General features: G+C 44.5%; 1 protein-coding gene across 2 annotated transcripts in view; it reads right to left on the bottom strand.

The window, feature by feature from the left end:
• Positions 1 to 25,292, bottom strand: part of klhdc3 (kelch domain containing 3) — a 43,000-nt gene that overhangs the window by 6,836 nt on the left and 10,872 nt on the right. For both annotated transcript variants that reach the window (XM_083658352.1, XM_083658353.1), the window contains exons 7-10: positions 24,454 to 24,540; positions 22,346 to 22,454; positions 3,951 to 4,024; positions 449 to 527 (exon numbers count right to left, since the gene is read on the bottom strand). In XM_083658352.1, the coding sequence (XP_083514478.1) occupies positions 449 to 527; positions 3,951 to 4,024; positions 22,346 to 22,454; positions 24,454 to 24,540 (349 nt within the window). The remainder of the gene's footprint in view (positions 1 to 448; positions 528 to 3,950; positions 4,025 to 22,345; positions 22,455 to 24,453; positions 24,541 to 25,292) is intronic.

A 25,292-nucleotide genomic window follows, 5' to 3' on the forward strand; every position in this document is an offset into this window, starting at 1 on the left:
GTAGGGATGTAGAAGCTCACCAAACAGTTGGTTCACTATATAAATCCCAATTTGGGCATAGCTTTTTTTTTTGGTTTGGTGGGAATAAAACACACAACTTACTCTGGGGTACCATTTTTAACTAATTGATTCAGAAAAAGCTGTGAAACTCTATAAAATTCAATAAAGGATAAGGCGTAATTATGCCTTCAGGAACAAGAAATCCATGATCGCACACCAGGGATAAAGCATAATTATGCCTATTTGAAAAATAGATTTATAATAATAGGGAAAGAGATAAAGAGTGGTGCCCATGATGAAAGCATAATACAAAGCACAGTAAAAGCAACAATGAGACATATTGTTATATATATTATTAAATTATTATTATTATTATACAAATCTGCGACCAAATACTGTAGTGCTAACAATTGAGAGGAAGATGTGAGGAAGAGTATGGTGGACTGACCTGATGTCATGTGGGAGTCCTGACTGCTCCAGACTGTACTGAATAACGGCTAGCTTGCATAATGTCTTCAAGTTAGGACCTGGAAAAAAGAGAGAGTGGAATGAGTCATCACATGATCACAGGATCTACTCATACTGAGACTCTGTATGTGTCATCAAATGATCACAGGATCTACTCACACTGAGACTCTGTATGAGTCATCACATGATCACAGGATCTACTCATACTGAGACTCTGTATGTGTCATCACATGATCACAGGATCTACTCATACTGAGACTCTGTATGTGTCATCACATGATCACAGGATCTACTCACACTGAGACTCTGTATGAGTCATCAAATGATCACAGGATCTACTCATACTGAGACTCTGTATGAGTCATCACATGATCACAGGATCTACTCATACTGAGACTCTGTATGTGTCATCACATGATCACAGGATCTACTCATACTGAGACTCTGTATGAGTCATCACATGATCACAGGATCTACTCATACTGAGACTCTGTATGAGTCATCACATGATCACAGGATCTACTCACACTGAGACTCTGTATGAGTCATCAAATGATCACAGGATCTACTCACACTGAGACTCTGTATGAGTCATCAAATGATCACAGGATCTACTCATACTGAGACTCTGTATGTGTCATCAAATGATCACAGGATCTACTCATACTGAGACTCTGTATGAGTCATCACATGATCACAGGATCTACTCATACTGAGACTCTGTATGTGTCATCAAATGATCACAGGATCTACTCATACTGAGACTCTGTATGAGTCATCACATGATCACGGGATCTACTCATACTGAGACTCTGTATGAGTCATCACATGATCACAGGATCTACTCATACTGAGACTCTGTATGAGTCATCAAATGATCACAGGATCTACTCACACTGAGACTCTGTATGAGTCATCAAATGATCACAGGATCTACTCATACTGAGACTCTGTATGTGTCATCACATGATCACAGGATCTACTCATACTGAGACTCTGTATGAGTCATCACATGATCACAGGATCTACTCATACTGAGACTCTGTATGAGTCATCAAATGATCACAGGATCTACTCATACTGAGACTCTGTATGTGTCATCAAATGATCACAGGATCTACTCATACTGAGACTCTGTATGTGTCATCAAATGATCACAGGATCTACTCACACTGAGACTCTGTATGAGTCATCACATGATCACAGGATCTACTCATACTGAGACTCTGTATGAGTCATCACATGATCACAGGATCTACTCATACTGAGACTCTGTATGAGTCATCACATGATCACAGGATCTACTCATACTGAGACTCTGTATGTGTCATCAAATGATCACAGGATCTACTCACACTGAGACTCTGTATGTGTCATCAAATGATCACAGGATCTACTCATACTGAGACTCTGTATGTGTCATCACATGATCACAGGATCTACTCACACTGAGACTCTGTATGAGTCATCACATGATCACAGGATCTACTCATACTGAGACTCTGTATGTGTCATCACATGATCACAGGATCTACTCATACTGAGACTCTGTATGTGTCATCAAATGATCACAGGATCTACTCATACTGAGACTCTGTATGAGTCATCACATGATCACAGGATCTACTCATACTGAGACTCTGTATGAGTCATCACATGATCACAGGATCTACTCATACTGAGACTCTGTATGAGTCATCACATGATCACAGGATCTACTCATACTGAGACTCTGTATGTGTCATCAAATGATGTGTCATCAAATGATCACAGGATCAATTAATGCAATTTAATGCATTGAAACAACAAGTGGTCGTGATGTCACAGTAACCTTGAAATTTGACCACCAAAATCTAATCAGTTCATCCTTGGGTCCAAGTGGACGTTTAGGGCAAAATGGAAGAAATTCCGTCCAGGTGTTCTTGAGATATCGCCTTAACAAGCAAGGCGTTCGTGAGGTGACGGTGACCTTAAACCTTTGTCGTTTGACCACCAAAATGATCGGTTATCATATCGGCCACGAGAAGCAGGTAATTATTGGGATCGACTGAAAAAAAATCCATATCGCGCATCCCTACTTCCAAATGGAGCCAGGCAGGTCAGATCTCAGAGTCTGTAGAATAAGGGCTGACACTTTGCCTCTGTGGTTTAAAAATCAGCATGGCTGTTTTGATACTACAGCTCAGAAATAGGCAATAGCTGAAAACAGACAAGAGTGTGCGGCGCGCGCACACAGGAAGAGACACACCCAAAGCACATAAACAACAACAGAACGTGCCGCAGGTGTGAATCATCTTATTACATAACACAGACCTACTTACTAAGGACCAATTATTAACTTCCCCTCAAATACTATCGCTGTGAATGGCTGTGCCACCATATGGACAGTGATAAACACACGCCTGGTAGGTGGAGGTGTGCCACGGGGGAGGAGAGAGCGGATACTGCCAGTCCCATACGGCCGCTGTTGATTTTTCCAGCACACAGCCTCCCCGTGACCCGACAGCGTTACCGACTGCCCCGGTGCCCACAGACAGGATATGCCTTTATTTGGTCGTTCATGAGGGGGAAGTGGCCCATGTGATCAAACGGAAGCAGGGCCAATGAGAAATGAGGCAGTGGTGTAAGAGGAGTTATCGCTATGATACAATTCATGGAGGAGTCCACCAGATGTCTTATTTAAAGGATAATTTCGGTATTTCTCAACCTGGACCCTATTTTTTATAGTTTTTCATATTTTATGTATAACTAAGTGAACAGAAATCTTTGAAATTGGTGCGATATCGACCAAGATCGCTTCAGCTGGCAGCCGCTTTTCCCACATGGCCCTACTGCATTAGGTGCAGTATCACTACTTTTCTTCTCCAATTCGCCTAACTGGGTCCTCGGCGGCTGCATTCGACTGCATGGATGGAGTACACGGACTGTCTGTCTGCGAGTACCTCATACAACCACACGTCAAAAACATCACAACTATCCATTTCGGAAGAATCTGATCCTGTCAGTGGTAAAAAACAAGCTGGTTTAGTGCAGTAGAGTAGGGGTGTGTGGGAAGAGCAGCTGCCAACTGAAGCAATCTCGGTCAATACTGCACCAATTTCAAAGATGTCTGTTCACATTACTTGGTTATACATATATATAAAAAATTTAAATTAAATTAAAATAGGGTCCGGGTTGAGAAATACTGAAATTATACTTTAAATAAGACATCTGGTGGACTGACTCCATGAATTGTAGCATAGCAATAACTTCTTAATTCTTATTCTTAATTCTCCAGTTTGAAAAACACCAAAATGCTCCTTTAATTAAGCCGGCGATTCTTATTTACATCGGCACCCTGGGGCTGCTACAGTAGATGCAGGAGAGAGGCTCAGTGGTTTTCGGGGGGTTTCACACACATTTCAACGATTAGACACCTTCTTAAGGCAAGGACAATGCAGAGCTGTAGAGGTGGGATAATGAAGGGGGAGGAGGATACTTACTGAAGTCTAAGATGTACAGGTCTGAATGATCCATGAGGTTAAATTCATCGCCCATCCCTTGCTCTGGACAGGGACTGTGGAGAGAACAAAAGCAAGTGTTACTTTCTGGGGTCAGAGTTATCAGTCTGTGGAGCAGCTCAAGCAAAAGATGGTGAAATTGAGAGATTGCGAGCGGTCAAGGCTTCAGCTCCGTCCAGGAAGTCTACACACTAACCCCTACATGCACTTCCTGCCTCACTTCCTGAGCCAAACAACACTTCACGGCTTCACTGGCTGGCCAGCGTTTTTAATAGGACAACTTGATCTAATGTGTCTGCCCTTAACTACATCAGGGCGGTCATTTAAACTGAGGGGAGGACAAGACAGTTACAGTTGTCAGTAGCCGGATTTACGACGACGTTGCAGAAGGGAACCGACAAACTCCCCTTCGTGTTATTCTTGGAGAAGAAGTTACCGACAGACTTCTCGAGGTTTACGCTCTCCTCCACCACCACCACCTCCTCCCCAGGGCCCTGCGTGCTTTTATCACCCAGGTACAAAATCAAGAGCAAAGCCCAGAGACGACTGTGTGTTGCCTAAGACAGCCACGCTCATAATGCTCTGGCCTGCGCTCCTTATCACGGGCTGGCACACATTAAGCCCACAGGAAGTGGAGCGCCGTGGTGATACGGCGGGCTGGCCGATGCAGATAGTCTCCCTGGCTCAGACCCACTGCAGCCATCTCTATCACTGCATATCTATCTACTTCCTGCTCGAGCGAAACCTCAAACACCTGTGACACCTGGTGTCGCAGCACAGCTCAATTAAACAAACAGTTCAGCCCAATCCTGTCATCCCTCTCTCATTACTCTTTCTCACAATCTTTATACCAATCTCTAACATAGCCACGTCTCCTTCTCCTTGAATTAAAATGCTAAATACACTAATTGCAGAGAATATGAAAACGCAATTGAAGGTAATAGGCAGCAGCCTGTGGGATGTAAATAAATCACTAATGCAGCACATAATTATTCATATTTCCATAAATGTAGCAGATGCACATCATTGCATTATATCCATAACACCAGGGGCACCTGGAGACCTGTCCAGATTAGAGGATAACGAATGTGCTTTACAGTTACACACTACCCCCGGAGGACAGTTTAAGCCAAACAGGTGCGTTCAACCTGAAGCCGTTTAGTGCCTGGTAATATCTATCATGGAGGATAATTGAGGAATTTGCCAGGCAGGTTTGGTCCTTAAGAGGAAGAGAGATGCTATATATATGCATGATGGTGAGCGACTTGGAATAATACCATTCCAATACTACTGAAAGCAATATAACAGAAACCATTTACCCTTTTCCTTCCTTCCCAAAACCATCCAACCAGGCCCAGATGATACCTCCTTCTAACATCACTGTCCCTCCCCTCCATCAATCTCTATTCCTCTTTCTCGCTGTCCTCTCCATGGCGTCTCTCCTCTCGCTGCGTGTCGAGGATGTTGTAAGGGTTTTACGTTCTAATCTTCCCTAAACAAACACGGCGGTGGCTTAAAGCAGCCAGCAGAGGTGCAGAGCACGAGCGCAGCGCTCCCAGGGGGCCAGCTGGGGAAGTCATTACTGCCCCCCTGCCCCCCCCCAGGAGGTGATCCACTCGGGCTTATAGCAGAACCCCCACGACCACGCGAGCCCCCCCCCCCTCCTCCCCCATCGTCATCAGACTGGCTACTCTCGTCTTGCCGATTAGCACTCATATTTAATCATCCTTATCAGCCATAATGCACTGTAGTGTTAATTGAAATGGTAGTAGTGTCTTTCGATTTCGGCTCGTGTCATTATCATAATATAATATATAATATATAATAAGATCACATATATGTCATATCATGATATGATATGTAATATATACGTCAAGCATTATATTTTGATTCAAGGTAATATAATTGGTGGGCGACCTTGTAGTTCACATTTTAAAAGATCATAGATCACCATTATGTCAGGTGTAAAAAGCAGGAGAGTGCCACAGAATATATATATATATATTTTTTTACGATTAACTATGCATGCAACGCAACACTATTTTGCAGTTACTTATCTCAATGTGACAATATTGCTGATAGCTTTGCTTCAAGCGCCACTTATGCGAGAATTCAGTGCCAGTTATCAAAGATCATTTCTGAAAGAAAACAAGGAAGCTTTTTGCATAAATGAAGTGGAAAGTGGTCAGTCTACATTAATTGTGGCATCGGATTGAAGCCTGGCAGGATATGGGATCCTATGCAGAAAGTAAGATTTTTTTTAAATATTTTTTATTTTGAAACATGCAGTATGCAATAACAGCCAGCAGGTTTGACGTTGTGGAGAGATTAATGTGAAAAGCTAAGTGTATTTTCCCTTACTGAAACGCACCCTCTAAACTCCACTTACAGCCTTTTAACGTCGCAGCATTGCTTTATAAAGATAACGAATGCTCTGACACAAACAATTAGCAGCAGTTTGTTAGTGCAGGATGAGGAAATGACATGAATGAACCTCATCAGGCCTGAAACGGCTCTATATGTCTTCTCTAAACGGCAATGCCAGTAGCACATCATGATGGGACTCCCTGATTATGTTTCTAAGACGACATTAATCTGTACAGAAACCAAACAGACTTTCCTGTGAGGATCATCTCTCCTCTTCACCCATTCAGGACAAATGGATGAAGCAGATCCTTCTTTCAGTAAAACAATGGACTCTCTCTGGTCTCACTAAGCAGGAGACCTTTACTCTCTCTGGTCTTACTAAGCAGGAGACCTTTACTCTCTCTGGTCTTACTAAGCAGGAGACCTTTACTCTCTCTGGTCTTACTAAGCAGGACTTTGTTTTCAAACCGCAAGAGAGAGAACATCTTCACTCGCAGGAGAAGACCAACACACAATCCAGATGCATGCCGGTCGACAAGAGTATGATCAACAATAAGAACTCCGTTTACCGTGTAGGGTTGTCAAAAGTATCGATAGTATAGAAAAGTATCAATACTGAACATTTTAATGGGCTACTACTCATTTGCTCCCTATAAGTGGTGGGTATCTGTTGCTTCAACAAGCTAGATTAGATTAGATTATGGAGAAGTGTGCGTCTGTCCATCCATCTGTCACACTCTGAGAGCACAGTGCTCACAGAGCTCAGTAGCTGTCATTAACTACTGTGCAAACTCACATGAAGAGAGAGGGCATAGGCCTTGGATGCTGACGCGTGAAAGAGGGGCCGATAAGAGGATGCTCTAACCGCAGCAACAAGAGAGGAGAGGGTGGCATTCGCCGGGATGAGTCTTTTCTCGCATGCTCCTCGACAGTGTGAAATACAGCAGAACATTAGCGGAGGGTCATGCTTTACCGCTCGCCTCGGAGAGGAAGAGACTGAAAACATCATGGAAGGAGAGAAGGAGCGGGGGGGCGAAGGGGTCTGTTCGGGTAGCAGTGAGCAGTGTTTAGTTGCAAGTGGGAACGTCGCGGAGTGCGACTTTATGTGGCGTCCTGGTGTTTGACGGGTCACTTTGTTACTCGATCAGCAAAGTAGCATTATGTGTGAAAGTGGTCCTCCTCCTCCTCCTAAAGCAGCACTGGTTCCACAGTCTGAACGCGGGCCTGAGCGGTCGCCCCCTCCCCCCGCTAGAAAAACACCGGTTTGCTGTTTCAAACAACACTCAATAAGGGTGTCTAATCAGCTCGTCCAATTGCCGCTCTTCTCCGGGGCAATGTCATCATCTTCTGAACCTGGGCCTCTCCAAAACCTCAGAAGAAAGAGCTGAACTACGGCCCTAAAACTAAACGAGGGGAAGACCAAAGAGCCTGGGAACACTAATTTGTCTGAGGTGTCCAGGAATTTAAGCGCCCACAAATTCTGCAAATGACTCTCGGAAAACGGCAACGATGCAAATTAGGCGACGAGAAAAAGATCGAAAGCTGAAGGAAGAAGTTCCATTGGCGACACCTCTTGTCGTAGCTTTGTAAAGACAAACATTGGTGTTGATGATGGTGGTGTTGATGATGTTCTGGACGAGCCTTCTGCGGCTTCATTGGCCATATCCTCATTCTTGGAGTGATGTGATCTGCATCCTTTTCCTTTCTCCACTTCCTGTTGAACTTTGGTCCTTCACAGAAACCTCGAGCTCAAAGGAACTCATCACGCACTACAACTTCCTGCAGAGCACCTTATCAGGATGGCCAGATGTGCAACAAATATTTTCTCAGTAGCACTTCAATTATATGGTAATTGGCTGCTCAAATTCTCCAATTTCATTGCATGGTCCCACTTTCCAGCACCGTTAAAGCACTACTATTTTCTTCATAGTCATAGTATGAAGGCTATAAACTCTTGGAACGTACTTTAATTCAGGGTATTATGCAGGAATCCTCAAGTTAAAATCAATACATTTTAACACATTGAATGCCAGCCATGTTTTCATTCCTGTAGGTAAGTTGTGCCAGGGGTGTTTTTGACGATTCTGGCTCATTTTAGAACAGCCGAGGATTCTTTTCTGTTAAGAATTCATGAACACCAATCATCTAAAAATAACTAATAGAATGTGTGCTTTCTCTGTCTAAAAGAGTTAGTTTGCAGAGTTAGTAGTTATGTAGATATTAGCCGTTGAGTACAGCATGGTTTCAGCGTCTGGAAATTTATTCAGAGATAAATGGCTTTTTGTGAAACAGTCACTTTAACCATTCATTTTTGGCATCAGTAAGACCGTCAGACATTCTAAACAATAGTTTTGAACAGTAATTTCCTCCATAACAACAGGAAACACCCCTCTCATTCAAACTCCTCCCTCCGTGTGTCTTCTCCTCCTTCCTCCTAACAGCGGGCGTGTCAGAAGCGCGTTGTGCTGCCTGCCTGTCTGTCTGCGTGCCTGCCTGCCTGCTTGCCTGCGTGCGGGGACGAGTCTGAAATGGATTACTGTAAAATCGCCAAGCCATTTCCTTGAATGGCTTGCTCCCGCGGTGTGTGTGTGTGTGTGTGTGTGTGTGTGTGTGTGTGTGTGTGTGTGTGTGTGTGTGTTCGCGCGTTGCTCGCGGCTCTGGGGGGAAGAGATCTCTGTCCGTTCTGTGTGTGTGTCCGGGCTTCTGACTGTAAAATCGCCAAGCCATTTCCGCGGGAGGCGGCTGCTTTTGGGTCCCGTGGCTGTGGCTTCTCTCGGTCTCTGTCGCCACTTAGTGGTCGGTAAAATAGATTACACACATGCTCTTGCTCCAAATAGTTATCTCGAAGATGTAAAAGGGGTTGATTGATGTCCCACCGTCAAAAAAAAAAAATGTTTATGTAAGACGAGTTAGCTCGTCCTTGGCACTTAAGCGCTGGATTATGTAAGACGAGTTAGGTCGTCTCTGGCACTTAATGTGTTAAGACCTTTTCAATATATTTTAAGACCTTTAGGCCACTTTCATCACATCAGCGATAGGTGTCAATTTCAATTTCAATTTATTTGTTCAATAGGGGACAGTGTACATTAATGAACATTTTAGCAAAATGTAAATGCACGACAATTGCAGTCACAAGACTGATTTACATTGTTAGTCCCCCTGCCAGAAGGTACAGGCCTTGTGTCCTGATAGGGAAAAAGTAACATGGTGCAAATATACAGGATTAAAATATCTCTAAAGACAAGTGCAGCAAGAGAAAGAGAGCTAGCTAATACACAAGTATACAATCAGAATAACTATACTCTTAAAAAAGTTTAAGATCTACATATAGAGATTTAAGCAACAAATGTGAAAAAAAAGAAATGTACAGCATACTACCCACATAGCAATACAGTAGAACCATTCTAGTTCTTTACCCCTTGTGTGTAAATACCAAGTTCCATCACGATACGATATAATATTCGCACAAAGTCTGCCACAATACGATTTTGATTCAACTCAGAGGCCTGCGATCGATATGAGGCGATATATAGCCATTTAACACAATCGGCTACAGAATGTAATACCTAATCAAATGGCGAATAAGACTTTTTAAGACTTTTTTAGGGCCTTAATTTTCCCTCAATTGATTCATCAACTTGTAATACTTTTCAGGAGCCCGCAGATACCCTGTTTAAACTTTATGCAAGCTAAACGTGCAATGTTGAAACAAATCGGTTTTGTCATTACAGCTTCATACATTCTCATCCATCTTAATCTCCGCTGTCTCACCTAGTCTGACGTAGCTACATGTATCTGTGCCCCCCTCCTGTCTCACCTAAGCCGTTTTCCCACATGCGCTTTGTACCGCTAAATGACCGGAACGTGGTCTAATGCCTGCATGTGTGAAAGTTGCTGTCCCGGTATAAGTCATCGCGGATATTTCACCAGTTTCGAGCCAGTCAGAAGAGCGGTATGCGCGATAACGGGCGCAAGTGTAGAACGGATCCAGTCATTTGCCGGCATGGGCGAGGTGTACACACGTTGCTTAATGTTCCCGCGGGCATAATCTAATCATTCGCGCACATTAAAGCAAACTGGCGAAATGATCTTGTGATAATAAGAGCGGTAGCCTATGTCAGCTTCATGTGTGGGCGTGCTGATTTTCCCCTCTCTTCTCTCTGCTGCCTGCTCGCTCTCTGGCCACAGTCCGCCCCCTCCTTCAGTCACAGCCCGACAGGGAACACAGACGAAGCAAATGCACTAAGCGAAATGTGGAAGTATTTTGCTTATGTTGCCGACAGCGGAGGCAAGCCCGGACACATCAAACGAAGCCAGTCTGTAAAAAGTGCTTCAACGCGACGCAGGTGAACGGATAAACAAGCAAACTTATTTCACCATCAAGAGTTTTGCCGACACGTCACTCCCCACCCGCTCTGCAGTGCCGCCCCGCCCCCCAACATACAGGCAATTTCGCTGGTAGATTCCCACATGCCAGAGCCGAAGTGTGAAGGGAAATGTCCGATATTGACTTACAGGTAATTTTCCGGTACGCATGTGGGAAAACGGCTCTAGTCTGACATAGCCATCTGTGCACCCTAGTCTCAGGTAGCTTATCTGTGCCCCCCCTCCTGTCTCACCTAGTCTCAGGTAGCTCTAGTCTCTATCTGCGCCCCCTCCTGGGCAGTGGATTAAGACACGTAGCGGAGCAGACTTTAAGCCCCATGCGTCAGACACTAACTACAGCTCCCAGAGACGACTGGCCTCAGATTAGATGGAGGAGATGGCAGTCGCTAGTGGAGTATGCATCTCAGATTGCGACTCCCGTGGACAAAATGCAGTCAGACCTGGTGAAGGTTGGGGGGAAGAAAGGGGGGGGGGGCTGTAAATCTCAGCAAACACAAATTAGTACAATTTATCAAGACAGGCTGTTCTCTAGCCAGCTGTCGACAAAAAAAGAGAGGAATTGGTCAATAAATAGTGTTTTGGAGCCTTGACCACGAGGGCTGTGAATCTTCACTGGCCTCACGATTCGATTCGATTACGATACAGAGGGCTACGATTCGATAACGATTATCGATGCATCTCGATGCATCTTAAATCGATGCATCACTTTTTACATACATTTTAATACATGATTTATTTATTTTTTCTCACTTTCTTTTTTCTCACTGAGTGGCTACTTTAAGACACCTCCTCAACAGCCCCACTGTTCACCTGCAGTGCCAAGGTCATTCACCTCACAGGAGATGCTCACAAAAGACCATTTTGGCCTATTGTCGCTTCCAGACCATCACAGCTTGTGTCAGGGTGCTTTCTCACTGGGAACGACCGCTTTCGTTCGTGCCCCGAGTAGGATTGGGCCCCACTCCCCTCTGCTCGCCCGTGTGTCGTCCACGTGGTTCGGTACAGTTGGCGTTGAAAGTGTTTCCGTCTCCGGGCGCGCCCAAGCGTTCCCCAGACCACCTTTTCAAGTGGACCCTGTCATGGTTTCGCTGTTCGGCGCCCGGGCACGGAACGCAACGTCCGCACACTCATCAAACGAACCGGCCCAGACCTCGGGTCAGTTTTGTGCTCGGAAACGGGTCCCGGGTCCCCAGTGTGAAAGCACCCGAACACAAGTTGTCCGGGTTATCCACCGCACCTTACATCAGAACAGCACAATGGTAACGGTCATTTTGGACTTTGTTGACTTCCTGCTCTGTGTGTCACACCGTAGCCTCTCCTCTAACATGAGTTGAATCATTCTCTTTGGGTCACGGAAGCTATGTACTGTTTCTCTAAAAGCCTAATCTCCTAGCGCTGTTGTGTAGATACGACCTGCTGCTGATTATGAAAAACATAGCTCTACATTCTGTGTTACATCAGTTTGCTGGCGTGTTTTCCTCGTGTTTGCTTATCTTCATAGTCTGGCGTTGGTTGCTCTGGAGCAACGGGACCAAAAACCCCCCCCAAAAAAACTATTTTGGTTGTGGAGATAGAGGTAAATCAAATAGTAAACGTACGAACGTCTGGACATGTCAATGAACGCAGTCGACAGCATCACAAAGCGTCACCTGTGTGCAGGCTGTTTATTTGAGCTGCTGTGTGCAACACTCACACCCCATGACACCTAGATGTATACAGCCTGTTAGCGGGTTAAGGAGGGTTAAGATGCACATGAAATACTATCAGGAGCTTGTCTTTGAAGAGTAAATCACAGTGTTTCTGCGCTGCCCCGAGGTCTTGTCCCGCCACGTGCGCCGTGCCCCATATCCTGTTAGGGTCACCTCCACTGTTTGACAGGTGATATCTCAGGCGCGCTAAACACACACACACACACACACACACACACACACACACACACACACACACACACACACACACACACACACACACACACACACACACACACACACACACACACACACACACACACACACACACAGACAAATCATAAAGGAAACTTCTGCAGCCTAGCCTGAGTAGCCTCTGACACTGGAGGGCAAATGACCACACGTGTGCAGCATCAACATCTAGGCCGTGTTGATGAGGCATGTTTCCATGATGGAGCCACGTTCCACCGCCGTCAGATCTTTGCGCCTCATGGACCACGTTAACCCATTGATACCTGATGCAGCGTTTGCGTGTATATCCCTCATTTGTGTGTGTATCCCTTTAAGAGCCAGCGAACCGCATCAGGGATACACACACAAATGCTGCATCGGGTATCGATGGGTTAAGCACAACTACAGCATCTGATATTTAGCTTTAGGATGAAGGATTGAGCCACAATTTAGAATAGAATGCCGTTTTGCTAAGTACCAAGAAAATACAGTGTTTTAAAATGAGCTCTGCCGCAGCTCTGAGTTGTGTTTAGTCTAACCTTTGAACTGCCAGGTTAAACAGCGATAATAGGCCATGCTTTAACCAGCTGGACTACCATAACATCAGCCCTACCAGCCGCTGATAAGGTGCCAAAATGGTCTCGTAGGGCGATATTGAGGCACCAGCGCTTGTGACCTTGCTGATCCATGAAACAAACCCCTAGACTCCGTAGCAGACCTCTGGCTCAGCCTCGGCGGGTTGCTGTTGACTGGTGACATTTCGTGGCCGATTAAATATCACGGTGAGAATTTGGTGGATTACACATGAGGTTCTGGGGCTGGGGTGTTTTGGCTACCAGTGAGATTAGCTCCTATGTGGTCCTCCTCTAGCTCAGAGGGAACGGCAGGCAGGCAGCCCCCAACTCTCTCCACCACTCCTCCTCTACCCCCTTTCCAAGGGAAAGGAACATCTGCCAAATTTGAGCAATTTCAACACTAGCTTGAATTGAAACTTCAATAGAGCCGATATCAAACTACTTTAGAGGCCATTTACACCTGGCGTCGTTAACATGTGTTTTCTGTGATCAGATTGCAATCAGATTGTGTTTTATCACTTGAAATGCCAGGTGTAAACACCCCCCAAAACGCATTGAAGAAGGATTGCAATCTGATCGGCCAAACCACCTCCGGAGGTGGTCAGGGATGCATTGTGTGTGTACACATTGAACACAAGTGTAAATGCAATGTGTCCTCTCAATCTGGATACGGCAACTTTATGCGGATTGAGAGGACACCCATTTCTGCAATCTGAATGCAATCAGATTGCAGAAAATGCATGTTAACACCAGGTGTAAATGGAATCAGGCTGAAGTGATAAAATACAATCAGATTGCAATCTGATGGCAGAACACGCATGTTAACGCCAGGTGTAAATGGCCTCATATATTGAGCATTTTCCACCAAGACCGGCTCAGCAAAATAAAAAAAATAAAAATAATAATAAACAGGTCAATGAGTCACACATAAATAAAGAGAGAGAAAGAAATCCATAAGCGAAGCAATAAAGCATACATTTATCTGCATCTAACGTTAGGAATGTCGTCAAATAGAGCACCGCAGGAACGAGTCCCGAAGTCGCATGTCGGATCTTCAGGGAGAAAGTGAACGGGCTTTTAGAAAAGCCTGAAAATGGCGGTCATGAGGTCACAGTGACCTTGAACTTTGACCACCAGGTGGATGTTTGAGCCAAATTGGATGAAATTCTGTCAAGACGTTCCTGCGATATCGCGTTAAGGAACATCGGAGGGACGTTCTTACTGTACGTGGCCGGAGGTATAAAAACTAAACTTTCATGCCAGCAGAGGTGCAGGGTCCACACCCCAATGGTCCACACAGGTAGGGACCAGAATGCAGGTGGTGTCGTTGAAAACCGCGAGGTGCCGGATCCTTAAAACACTGCAAATCTACGTATCGCCAAATGGGACGTGTGATGGCGGGCAGGGCAAAGCAAGCATGTGTGCGTGCGTGTGAGTGTGTGTGTGTGTGTGTGTGTGTGTGTGTGTGTGTGTGTGTGTGTGTGTGTGTGTGTGCACCACACACACACGCCAGCTTGGCAGGAGGAGCTGTGAGTCATGACTCATGTGAATACACCCAAACGCATGCAAAACAAACACAAATGACACAGTCAAACGGAGGAGGGAAGGCAGAATGGGGATGAGTGTGTGTGTGTGTGAAGAGTGGAGGAAGCCAGTGGGAAACCTCAGCAGTGACCTACAGTGACTTCTAGGCTGTGACGGGGATCTGAGCTGGACTTTTCTACTCTGCACCAATCAGCTGGATGATCTCAAAGCTGTGACTCTGCACCAATCAGCTGGATGAACTCAAAGCTGCGAATGAAATCATGAAGCAAGAGGACTGAATCACAGCCATGTATGTCATGGTATTTTAAAGGCTTTAAAAACCTCAAAATACTAAGGACTCACTCAACCAATCAATTCCACAGCACACAAGTTCAGAGGAAGACAATTAAATCTAGTTTAGATATTTGCTGGGGCTGTGGGTTCAACTAAAAAAGGCAAAAAACATTAAATTCAATATTTCTTGTAAAAAAAAAAACTAAAACACACATTAACAGTAATAATAATAATAATTGATTGGATTTTTTATAGCGCCTTTCTAGACACTCAAAGCGCTTCACATATCAGGGGAGGGAGGTGGAGGGAACTCAACTCATCCACCACCGATGTGGTACAGTATAGGGATGGGGCCGATCCGATCCAATATCGGTATCGGGTGCCGATATAGCACTGATTCACGGATCGGATCGGAATTGGGGGAAAAAAAAAAAAATGTAATTCCAGCAGGGGCCGCTGGCCATAATTTGCCCATGTATAATAGTCTCCTTCTTTGCCTTGTATATTTTCTTAATTTTGTCTGCTTTTTGCAAGGTATATTTAAAAAAAAAACTTTAATTGGCCAAATCTTTGCCTATACTGTATATTCAAGAAAAATATTGGTATCGGCATAATATCGGTATCGGCAGATATCCAAATTCAGGTATCGGAATCGGATCGGAAGTGAAAAAAGTGGATCGGTGCATCCCTAGTACAGTACTGTACTTCCTGTCTTGGGATGTAATGGGATGACAAAGGGGGCCACAGACCTCACCTGGGCACAGTGCTGACATCACAGACCTCACCTGGGCACAGTGCTGACATCACAGACCTCACCTGGGCACAATGCTGACATCACAGACCTCACCTGGGCACAATGCTGACATCACAGACCTCACCTGGGCACAATGCTGACATCAAAGAGACTGGTTGATGGCTTAGGGCCACGTTGGCACAGTCAGGCCTAAACACATGTATCCCCCCTGCTCACAGTCAAAGGCAATTACAACCCCCCTTTGAAGAACACTCCCTATGAGCAGCCCCGCGCTGAGGTGATGAAGAAGGGCTAGAGGCAGAAAAAAGACAATCCCACAGAAGGCTGTGATACGTTCTACATTTTAATCTTCATCAAAAACCGCTACGCGAGAGCCCTCGATCTCAGGGGTCGAGCAACAAAGAGGTCATTTGAATGAATCTATCGTCGTCCCCCGATTTTTCAGAGCGGCACAATTACCTGTAATGGAAAGAAACGCACACTACTTGGCCTCGATAAACACCTGATCACGGCCAAGTAGTTCAAGGGGCCGGTGCCAGATTCCCCGTCCGCATTAAGATTCCAAGCAGTCTGCTCGCAGCACGCCAAGCTGTCGCCTTCTTCACCAACATCCTGCCCCTCAGAGAATGCCCTGTTCCCAACCTTAACACTCCTTCCCGATTTAGCCCAACCTGGGCCGTGTCGTAAGCAAACGATTACACACAGACGACTGTGACGAATGCCAACAATGACAACACGGTACTCTCGGCGGGACGTCTATAATCTAAGTGGCGCTATATCGCCGTGGTGGTGGGTGACTCAGCCTCAGCGGCCGATGGCGGAATATTAAAAGATATTAAACTAAAGTCCTCGGGAGGTGAGAAAGAAAAGTCCGGGTGAGTCCGGGGGGGGCGCGCGGTACCGGGCCCGCTTTGGTGTTTGTGCGCCGCAGGTGAAGGTCGGTGCAGGTGGAGTCAGTCATGCGCGCCTCGTCCTTCGTGGGGCAGTGAGCAGGTCTCAGTAAATGAGTGTAGCAGAGGCGCTGGGGGTGGGGTGGGGTGGGGGGTGGGGGTGGTGGGATATCGAATTGCGCTCCGTGAGAAATAGCGCTCCCCGAGGTCATAAATCACAAGAGATGGGGCAGAATTTCGCGCCTCTCTGCAGGCCTGTTTACACTGGCGTAAGTGGTACACAATAGACTGCCACTAACGCCCGGTCTGACACACACACACACACGCACGCACACACACACACGCACACACACGTCACCCCCAGAGGAATGCATGTGTGTACCAACAAACGCACGTTCTCGATAGGTAAGCTGCAATAAACTCCTATAATGGCAACCAATTGAACAGCAACTAGTGAAATACAAAGTAGTAAACCATAAGGTTCATCATCTCCACCAAGGGGAAGCATGGAGGAGATCATGCGTTCGGCCGTGTGTGTCCGTGAGAGTGTGTGTATCTGTCTGCCCGTCCGCAGCTCATCTCACATTCTACTGGACCAATCAGGCTCATATTTGTGTCCACATTGTATGCCTGTATCATGGCCTGTATGCTCAACAACCTTTCATGCCAATTGAGGTGATTCACACTTTTTGAAAAACCTGTTTTATCGACTGTTTTATACCATCTTTGCAATGACCGCATCTGACTGAAATCACTCCTCCGGCCAGTAGGAGTGCAAGTGATCTGCTACGGACAACAACACGGCGGCAAAGATAAGAGAAACAGGGATTTATTCATCTCGTATCGTCATATCGGGTATGGAATTAATCTGCAGATGCTCCGGTCCAAAACGAAACCAGACTTTCCTATGGATGTCAGTTTGTGAGCCACAACAAAGGCCAAAATGTGGCCTGCAACAGACTCGGTAAGGCTTGGTTTTAGCCTAGACATTATTGACGGTTTTAAACCACTACTTCTGTAATGTTTGATTGAATGAATACAGTACAAACTGCAGTTGTCTTACCTTGGTGTGCACATCTGGGTGAAAATGGCAACAAAAGAAGCCGCCAACACTAAAGTGATGTTACGAAAGTTGACTGTGATAACAGGTGATAATAGGTGTTGTGTCATCAGATACAGATAGTGTTTCCTGCAGCGGTGCACCTCACAGCTGGGTTTTTGCTTTAGGATAGGGTATGGATAGGCGTAGCGGAGATCTGCATTTTCTTCTCGTTCAATCTAAAAGCCAGTATAGTTGACTGATGAACACTTGAGTTGTTGCAATTATACCCTAATGCAGCGGTTCTCAAACTGTTTTGGCTTCAGTACCCGATTTCTTTGATTTCTGAATCCAAGTACTCCAACATTATGCTTAGAAAACTGCAAGAGAAAACTATAGTATATAATGCACTGAATGATAACCCACCTTTTGAAGCATATAACATTACAAAATACGGTAAGAAATTTAGTTGTAATTAGTGCCTCCTGAGCAGATTTATTTTAATGTTTGATTTATTTTCATGATTTATTCTTACATTTTTCCATTTTCCCCTTTCTCTCAAGTACCCCCTGTAGTACCTTCATGTACCCCAGTTTGGGAACCACTGCCCTATGCTATGCCCGCCAACCCGATGCAAATATGCACATGTCTCCCTCTTACGTTCTCACTTCTTTTTTTATTTGCATATATCATGATGCTTTTAAATAGGTTCTCCACAGTCTACATTGTTGCTGCTGATTTTCATATTAGCAACGAGTTTAGCTTTAAGACCCCTTCACACCTCAATGTTAAGTCTAGTCCAAAGAGTGTATCCCCTTTCAACACAGAAGGCTCTTGGACTTAATGGTTTTATTGTGCTTCACTAAAGCAGTAAATTATCCCTCAACAAATTCCTGCAGCTAAAGTAAATATCACAAAGTGGGAATACATATCAACAGAGGGGATCTGCTTTGGATCAATGTGAGAGGACAACCTTCCCAGGAAAACAAGAGGTTGACCATAAATTTGAACGCCATTTCCTCGGCAGACCCGGCGAAATGAAGAGCGCCGCAAAGAATACAAGCAAGGTGTCCAGCAAGTAATTCATGATGGCCTGCGCAAGCATTTGTCAATTTAATTGAGACAGATGCACAACAGTTTTTAGCCCTGCTAATTGCCCCTAAGTTGTTAAGTCATGCAAAAATAAACACAGGACACTCAATCAATTGGCTATGAAGGTACTAAGATAGTCACCTCACCACTGAAAAGACACCAGTAAAGTAAAAACTATATAGTTTTGGATGCGATGTGTATAGGAGAATGCACAAGTAAACAAATGGGTGTGATAACAAGGTGCTTGGTGTGCGTTTGTGTTTGTGTGTCTCCACTATGTGTGTATGCAGCACGTGCTTATGGGACTTCCTGTGTGTAAGAGGCTTACGTGTGCTCATGTAAACAACAACAGTCCGGTGCTGGTCAGTAGGGGTGGGAATCGCTGAGTAGCTCACGATACGATATCGTCACGATACTTGGCCCTCGATAACGATATATCACGATACTGCGATACTGCGATACTGCGATATATTGGAAGACGATACATCACGATACCTGTGTAACAAGTGAAAAAAATACCTCTGAAGGCAAAAAATCATGTATTATGCATTTATTAGCAGAATTGACATGAACTCTCTGAGTTCACTCACTCACTCATACCATTTTCGATACCACGGAGGAAAAGTTACACATTAAGTCTTTTTATTATTACTATTAAAACAAGAAAACCTATATAACCTACCTACCTACCTATATAATTTCTAAAAGTAGATATTAATGATCAAACATTTCCATTCATGTAGCCTACAGTAGTTATGTTTTTGTTTCAACTACAAACATAAATAAAGTCAACTTGAAACTATGTTTCAACTACCACACACAGCATACTATTTTAGCCTGTTTATTAAAAAAAAAAAAAAAAAAAAAAAAAAAAAAAAATTAATAAACATATCGATACTTGGCGCCAGTGTATCGATAACGTATCGCGGGTGGAAATATCGCGATAACGTGGGTATCGATATTTTGTCCCACCCCTACTGGTCAGGTCAACAGAACTTGTGTGGTCAACTTGTTCAGAGACGCCCGGTAGTAGGGATCGTGCTCTTAACCCATTGATACCTGATGCAGCATTTGTGTGCGTATCCCTTTAAGACCGCGAACCGCGTTAACGGGATACGCACACAAATGAGGGATATACACGCAAATGCTGCATCAGGTATCAATGGGTTAATTTGTACAGTGACAGGAAACGTCTTGACACAGCCACAGTGACACAAAGACTGCTGGACAAGAAAACATACTAAATAATGCTGGACAAGAAAAAATGAAAAATTTATTAAAAAAATCCAAATTGCCCTTACAAAACAAACAAACAAACAAACCGCCTCATCATCAATCACACAAACCCAAAATGAATGTCAAAAAGAACCCAATTACAATATATTTATGCAGGTGTACTGTGTATGAATGATCGTGCACCGGAATGCACATGCTCTTAAGAGGCCCGGGAAAGACATTTGTGATTAAAATTTGTTTTTGAGAAATCTGCCAATGTTCCCTTTTCCCCCCCCTGGTCTGAGCCGCTTAGACAGGATGTGGAGCTCAGTGGGACTCTGAGATGTTGTGTGGTGTTCGATTTCTTCCTCTGCTCGGCCAACACCCACCATCATCAATCCCACTGAGAACCAATGACACTCCCCAGCCCTATCTGCTCAGAGTCAGGACAGGAAATCATGACTCCCCGAAAGGCAATCCTGGACTAATCCCAGCGAGAAACCTAACAACGCGTAACAATCTTCAGGACTAAGCATCGGCTTTAGCTCTCCATCACTATAAACAAATCTGTCTCTCCTTCCCCAATACAATACCAATAATTGACTCTTGACAGCTACTTAGGAGCAACAGAATTAATGTGATCTCTTGTGTGATTTTAATGTTAAAAGTGGCATTTTTAATCCATCTACAGAGGTGTGTAAGAGGAGATAGCAGATTAATGTTTGCACTACCGTACACCAGGATGGGGAATTCGTCATTTTAGGGGCAAGGCCATTTTGGCCTTCTGCCTCGCAATTTTTTTTAGGGAGAGAGATTATTGTGAAATGTGTGTTAAAATGAGCCAATAACACATCCCTTGCAGGGGGCAGGCTACATTAAACTGAGACCGCTCCTGCTTTTAAAGCAACCGACAGTAGCAGGCTGGTAGCAGGGCACTGACAAGGTGGCCTTAGGGGCCCTAAAATTAGGATCTACTATAAATTTTCTATTATCTTTCCATTGATTAATATTCATTATATGCACCCTCACAGTAAAGATATGTATATATATATATATATATATATATATATATATATATATATATATATATATATATATATATATATATATATATATATATAAACACACACTGCTGCATAATGATTAGGCATGACTGATGCTACATCAGGAGGACTCATTAGGGTACCAATGCAGAACATCTCCAGCTGAGCTTCAGAGATCTTGTGTATTACAGTATGTTGCTCCTGGTGCTGTAGTGGACAGCAGAGTGGTAGAAGTCTACTCCAGTAAGGAGGGCCCGGGGGCCTCCATGTCTTCGGGGGCCAGTAGACATACTGGGGCTACGAGGACTCTTATCCGCAGCCTCCCGATCCCCACTATCAGGTTATCCCAGTGGGGTTTGGCTGATAACACAGCATCGCTGATAACACTAGCCCAGGTCTCGGACCCACTCCGGACCATGCTAACGCTGGTGGCTACCTCATTACTCTCCCGGCTACTGGTCTATCAGGAGACTGTCACCAGGGCCTGTGTGGCACCTTACTAGCTACTAACCCCCACCGTCTCACAGCCAATGAGGGGACCATCACAGACTGCCGTCTACAGGGGCCGGAGTCTCCCCCCAATGGAAGGGTCGTTCTTTTCTCCATACACCGCTAAACTACACAGGATGTTGTTCGTCTTCTGAGCCTGCGCTTCATACAGACACCGCTATTATGACCACAATCAACACAATCAAAAGATAAGACTTTTAAGGGTCTGCAAAAAAGAAGAAGAAAAGGTAACATTTCCTCGCTCCATCTTCTCTCGCTCAATCTAGACATACGTTTTTAGGGTTCTTAGGGTGAAGCAATATAGATTCCATCCTAGAGCCTTTATTTTGGGATGCATATTAAATGTTTATATTTCATAGTGAAAGAAGAAAAAAATACACAGCTCATAAATACTGTGGTGCTGAAGACCCCCTGTTGACTGAGATCGAATCCCACCAGATACTTCCCCCCGTGCGGGTGACCTGACGGAGCCGGAATGAGAAGTGTCCATGTGTGTGTGTGTGTGTGTGTGAGCAGAATCTTGTCCGGCCAAAGCTAAGCCGTTTTACGGGCGTTCGGGCTGAAACTTTCAGGAAGTGTAAAGAGCACCTTATGCGGGTGACCTGACAGAGCCTGATTTTTTTTATTAGGTAATTGCCCTAATTACCTACGGGGGGGGATCCACCAATCCATGTAGATACAGACAGTTGATATCCTTTTTAATTGAGGTGTAGAGAAAAACGCCATTTCAAGTTGCGGTATTTTGTTCATATACACTACTCTGCCTCACCTGGTTCCTCCAAAGAGGATGATGCGATCTCCCACCATGCAGCAGCACTGTCTTCTCCGTGGACACGGACCTTTTCCATTGGGTTCTACCTTCTTCCAGGAGAAGGCTTCTGTAGTGCGTACACACAAGACACAGATAATAATGAGCATTCACACAGAGACCAAGTCAAATCTGTAATAGTCACCAAATAATGTTCGGTGGGGGGAGGAGGATGACAAAAGTAATAAGTAGACCACAGCATTCAACATTTCACATTCTCCCAGGGTCACACATGCACCCAGCTGACCTCTTTGGACAGAGGGGTGTACAGTATATGTTGAACTGCCAATGTTGTCGGCAGTGGCTGGGACTAAATCGACAAATCTTGTTTGCGTGGTTAGAAAAATCATAACTAGGTGCACATAACCGAATGTTTCATAGTGTCTTACTTTAGTTAGACTCGACTTATTAATCAGATTAATTTGATAGCCGCTCCCCCACACATTGCAACGTTTGATCAGGATGGGCTACATGGCTGCAGCTACACAAATCCTCAGCCAGTTACTCTAACGTTAGATACTGTAACCCTGCTTGCGCTCTCCATTGTGCTTGCAGTTCATTCAGCATCACTCTACTGTATATTTAGCCACAAATCCAAGGCTGAGGGAATCAGCAAAAGGGGAATGACAAGAGGGAGTGCTGCAGGCTTTGAAAATAGAAGAGTTGCTTTTTTTCCTACACAAAAGTTTGCACTTCAGAAATAGAAAAAAAAAAACTCTCCCCTTCTCTGTTGGAGTGACGATGCTGAAGCACTGTGTCGGTCCATATACGGATGAACTGTGTCGCTCCACTCTCAGAGCCAATGGCATCATTACATCTCTATAGCAACAAGCCATTCAGTCTTTGTTGAGCGCAATAGAGGTGCTGCCATCTAGTGGACAGCCAAATGCAGGTTTGCATGGTTGATGGTTAAGTGTCAGGTTCAACCAGTACAAACCTCTTCAGCTGGATAGAAAAGGTGTTGCCTAGTACTTCATGCATAAAAACCCTCTGATAAGCTAGAAACTGGACAAGACAGAGATCAGTGGCACTAAGCTAAGTGTTGTGCTGTGAGATGGTGTGTTTGAACATCACTGTGCATGTCTGCATGGTAGGTGGTGCAACATGCAGCACTTGCAGTTTTCTGTACTAGCATGGCAGCAACCATCACGGAGACAGGCGGGAGGTGGGAGAAAATAGGGCACGGTCTATTGCTAGTTTTAGGGATGACATTTTGGGTGAATACCGATACGATACTAGCATTGCCGTTATGGCCGATTACCGATATTTACAGATGTCGATATGATGTGCATAAAAACAAGTTTTCTATGATAATAATCAAATTTGTGCATACCGAAAAAACATGTAAACACTGTGGATTTGTAAAAGTAATGTTTTTCTTTTATTTCCAAACATTTGGAAAAGCCCATAAATGATAAGATTTACCACGTTGTTTCTTCGATAACCGATATTAACATTGCTGTTATTTTGCTCATCGGACCGATACTGATATATAAAAAAATTACTACGATCCAAAAATGACTACGATCCAACTAATACCGATGTGATTGCAGATATATTGTGCATCCCTAGCTAGTTTACTGCCGACAGCGAATGCAGTGGACTTCAAGCTAGAGCTAGGCTATATGTTCCAGTCCCGATCAAAGAGACTCTAGAGATAGAAACATTGTAAAAAAATTATCTGTGCATTATTAATTAATTATCTCTGGTGAATGAGATGGGGGATCTGCATTTCATTCATACTCTGCATAACTAATAGGAAGCAGCCAACCACGATCACTGACAGTGATGCAAAGAGGGAGGAGAGGACTGCCTGCATGACTCTCTCCAGAAGAACCGAGGAGGAAATTGGGTCAGGCCGAGCCAGCAGCACCGCCAGTGCTACACTTCCTCCACAGAGGTAAACACAGTCATGATGACAGCTGGGCCAAAAACAAAATGATGATACATGGACCAAGGAACAACACAACCAGGAAAGACACAATTAACAGCAATGCCAGGCCCGTTTCACTGCTACATAAGCACTCTGCCAAACCTGAAATGGACCGAGTTAAGTGGTGGTGAATCACCTGGATTAAATTTCCAGAGATCGTTGAAGTGGCGGTCCAGACGGGCGTTGTAGCCTCCAAATATGTACAGCTCTCCGTTGTAGGCAACTTGAAACAGAAGGGAACACAAAAACACATTTGTTTGGTCCATCATGAAGATCAATGACATTCTCAGGATAGAAAATAGAATCACACGAACCGACCGACTGAATTGGCTTGGCTTGTTTTAACCCATTGATTACCTGATGCAGCGTTTGCGTGTATATCCTTCATTTGTGTGCGTATCCCTTTAAGACCGCGAACCGCGTTAACGCGGTTCGCGGTCTTAAAGGGATACGCACACAAATGCTGCATCAGGTATCAATGGGTTAACCGGTCATTGTAGTCATCAATCAGTCATCCCTGTAGAATGAATATTCTACTTAAGTCAACTATATTCTAATATTATACTCGCACGACACGGAAAACAACAGGAACTGGTAGCAACTTGCTGGAGATCTGTGAAGGCCACTGCCCGGCTTTCACAATGGACACAAACAAGCCATGTTTGAGAATGAAATGGGGAAAAGGTGACACTGGGACACTAAAGCAGTTGCTTGTACACTTGAGCTGCGCTGTGGTATTTTTATCCTTAGTGCATGAATTAGCGAAGCCATTCAAACCATCGCGGTAAAACACCATAACAAATATATTTATTCCTGTAGTGGTATATTCTTTATACCGTAGTCTAAATGTCTCTCATTATTCCGGTGTTGTCATTAAGAGTTCCACTTTGCAGCAGCAATATTGGTCGGCATTTGGCAAGCACACATTTGTTATTGGAACAAAGACAACATAGGGTAGGCTACTGACTGAACACT

This window comes from Poromitra crassiceps (genome assembly GCF_964638095.1).
Source record: "Poromitra crassiceps genome assembly, chromosome: 22".
NCBI classification, from domain to species: Eukaryota; Metazoa; Chordata; class Actinopteri; order Beryciformes; family Melamphaidae; genus Poromitra; species Poromitra crassiceps.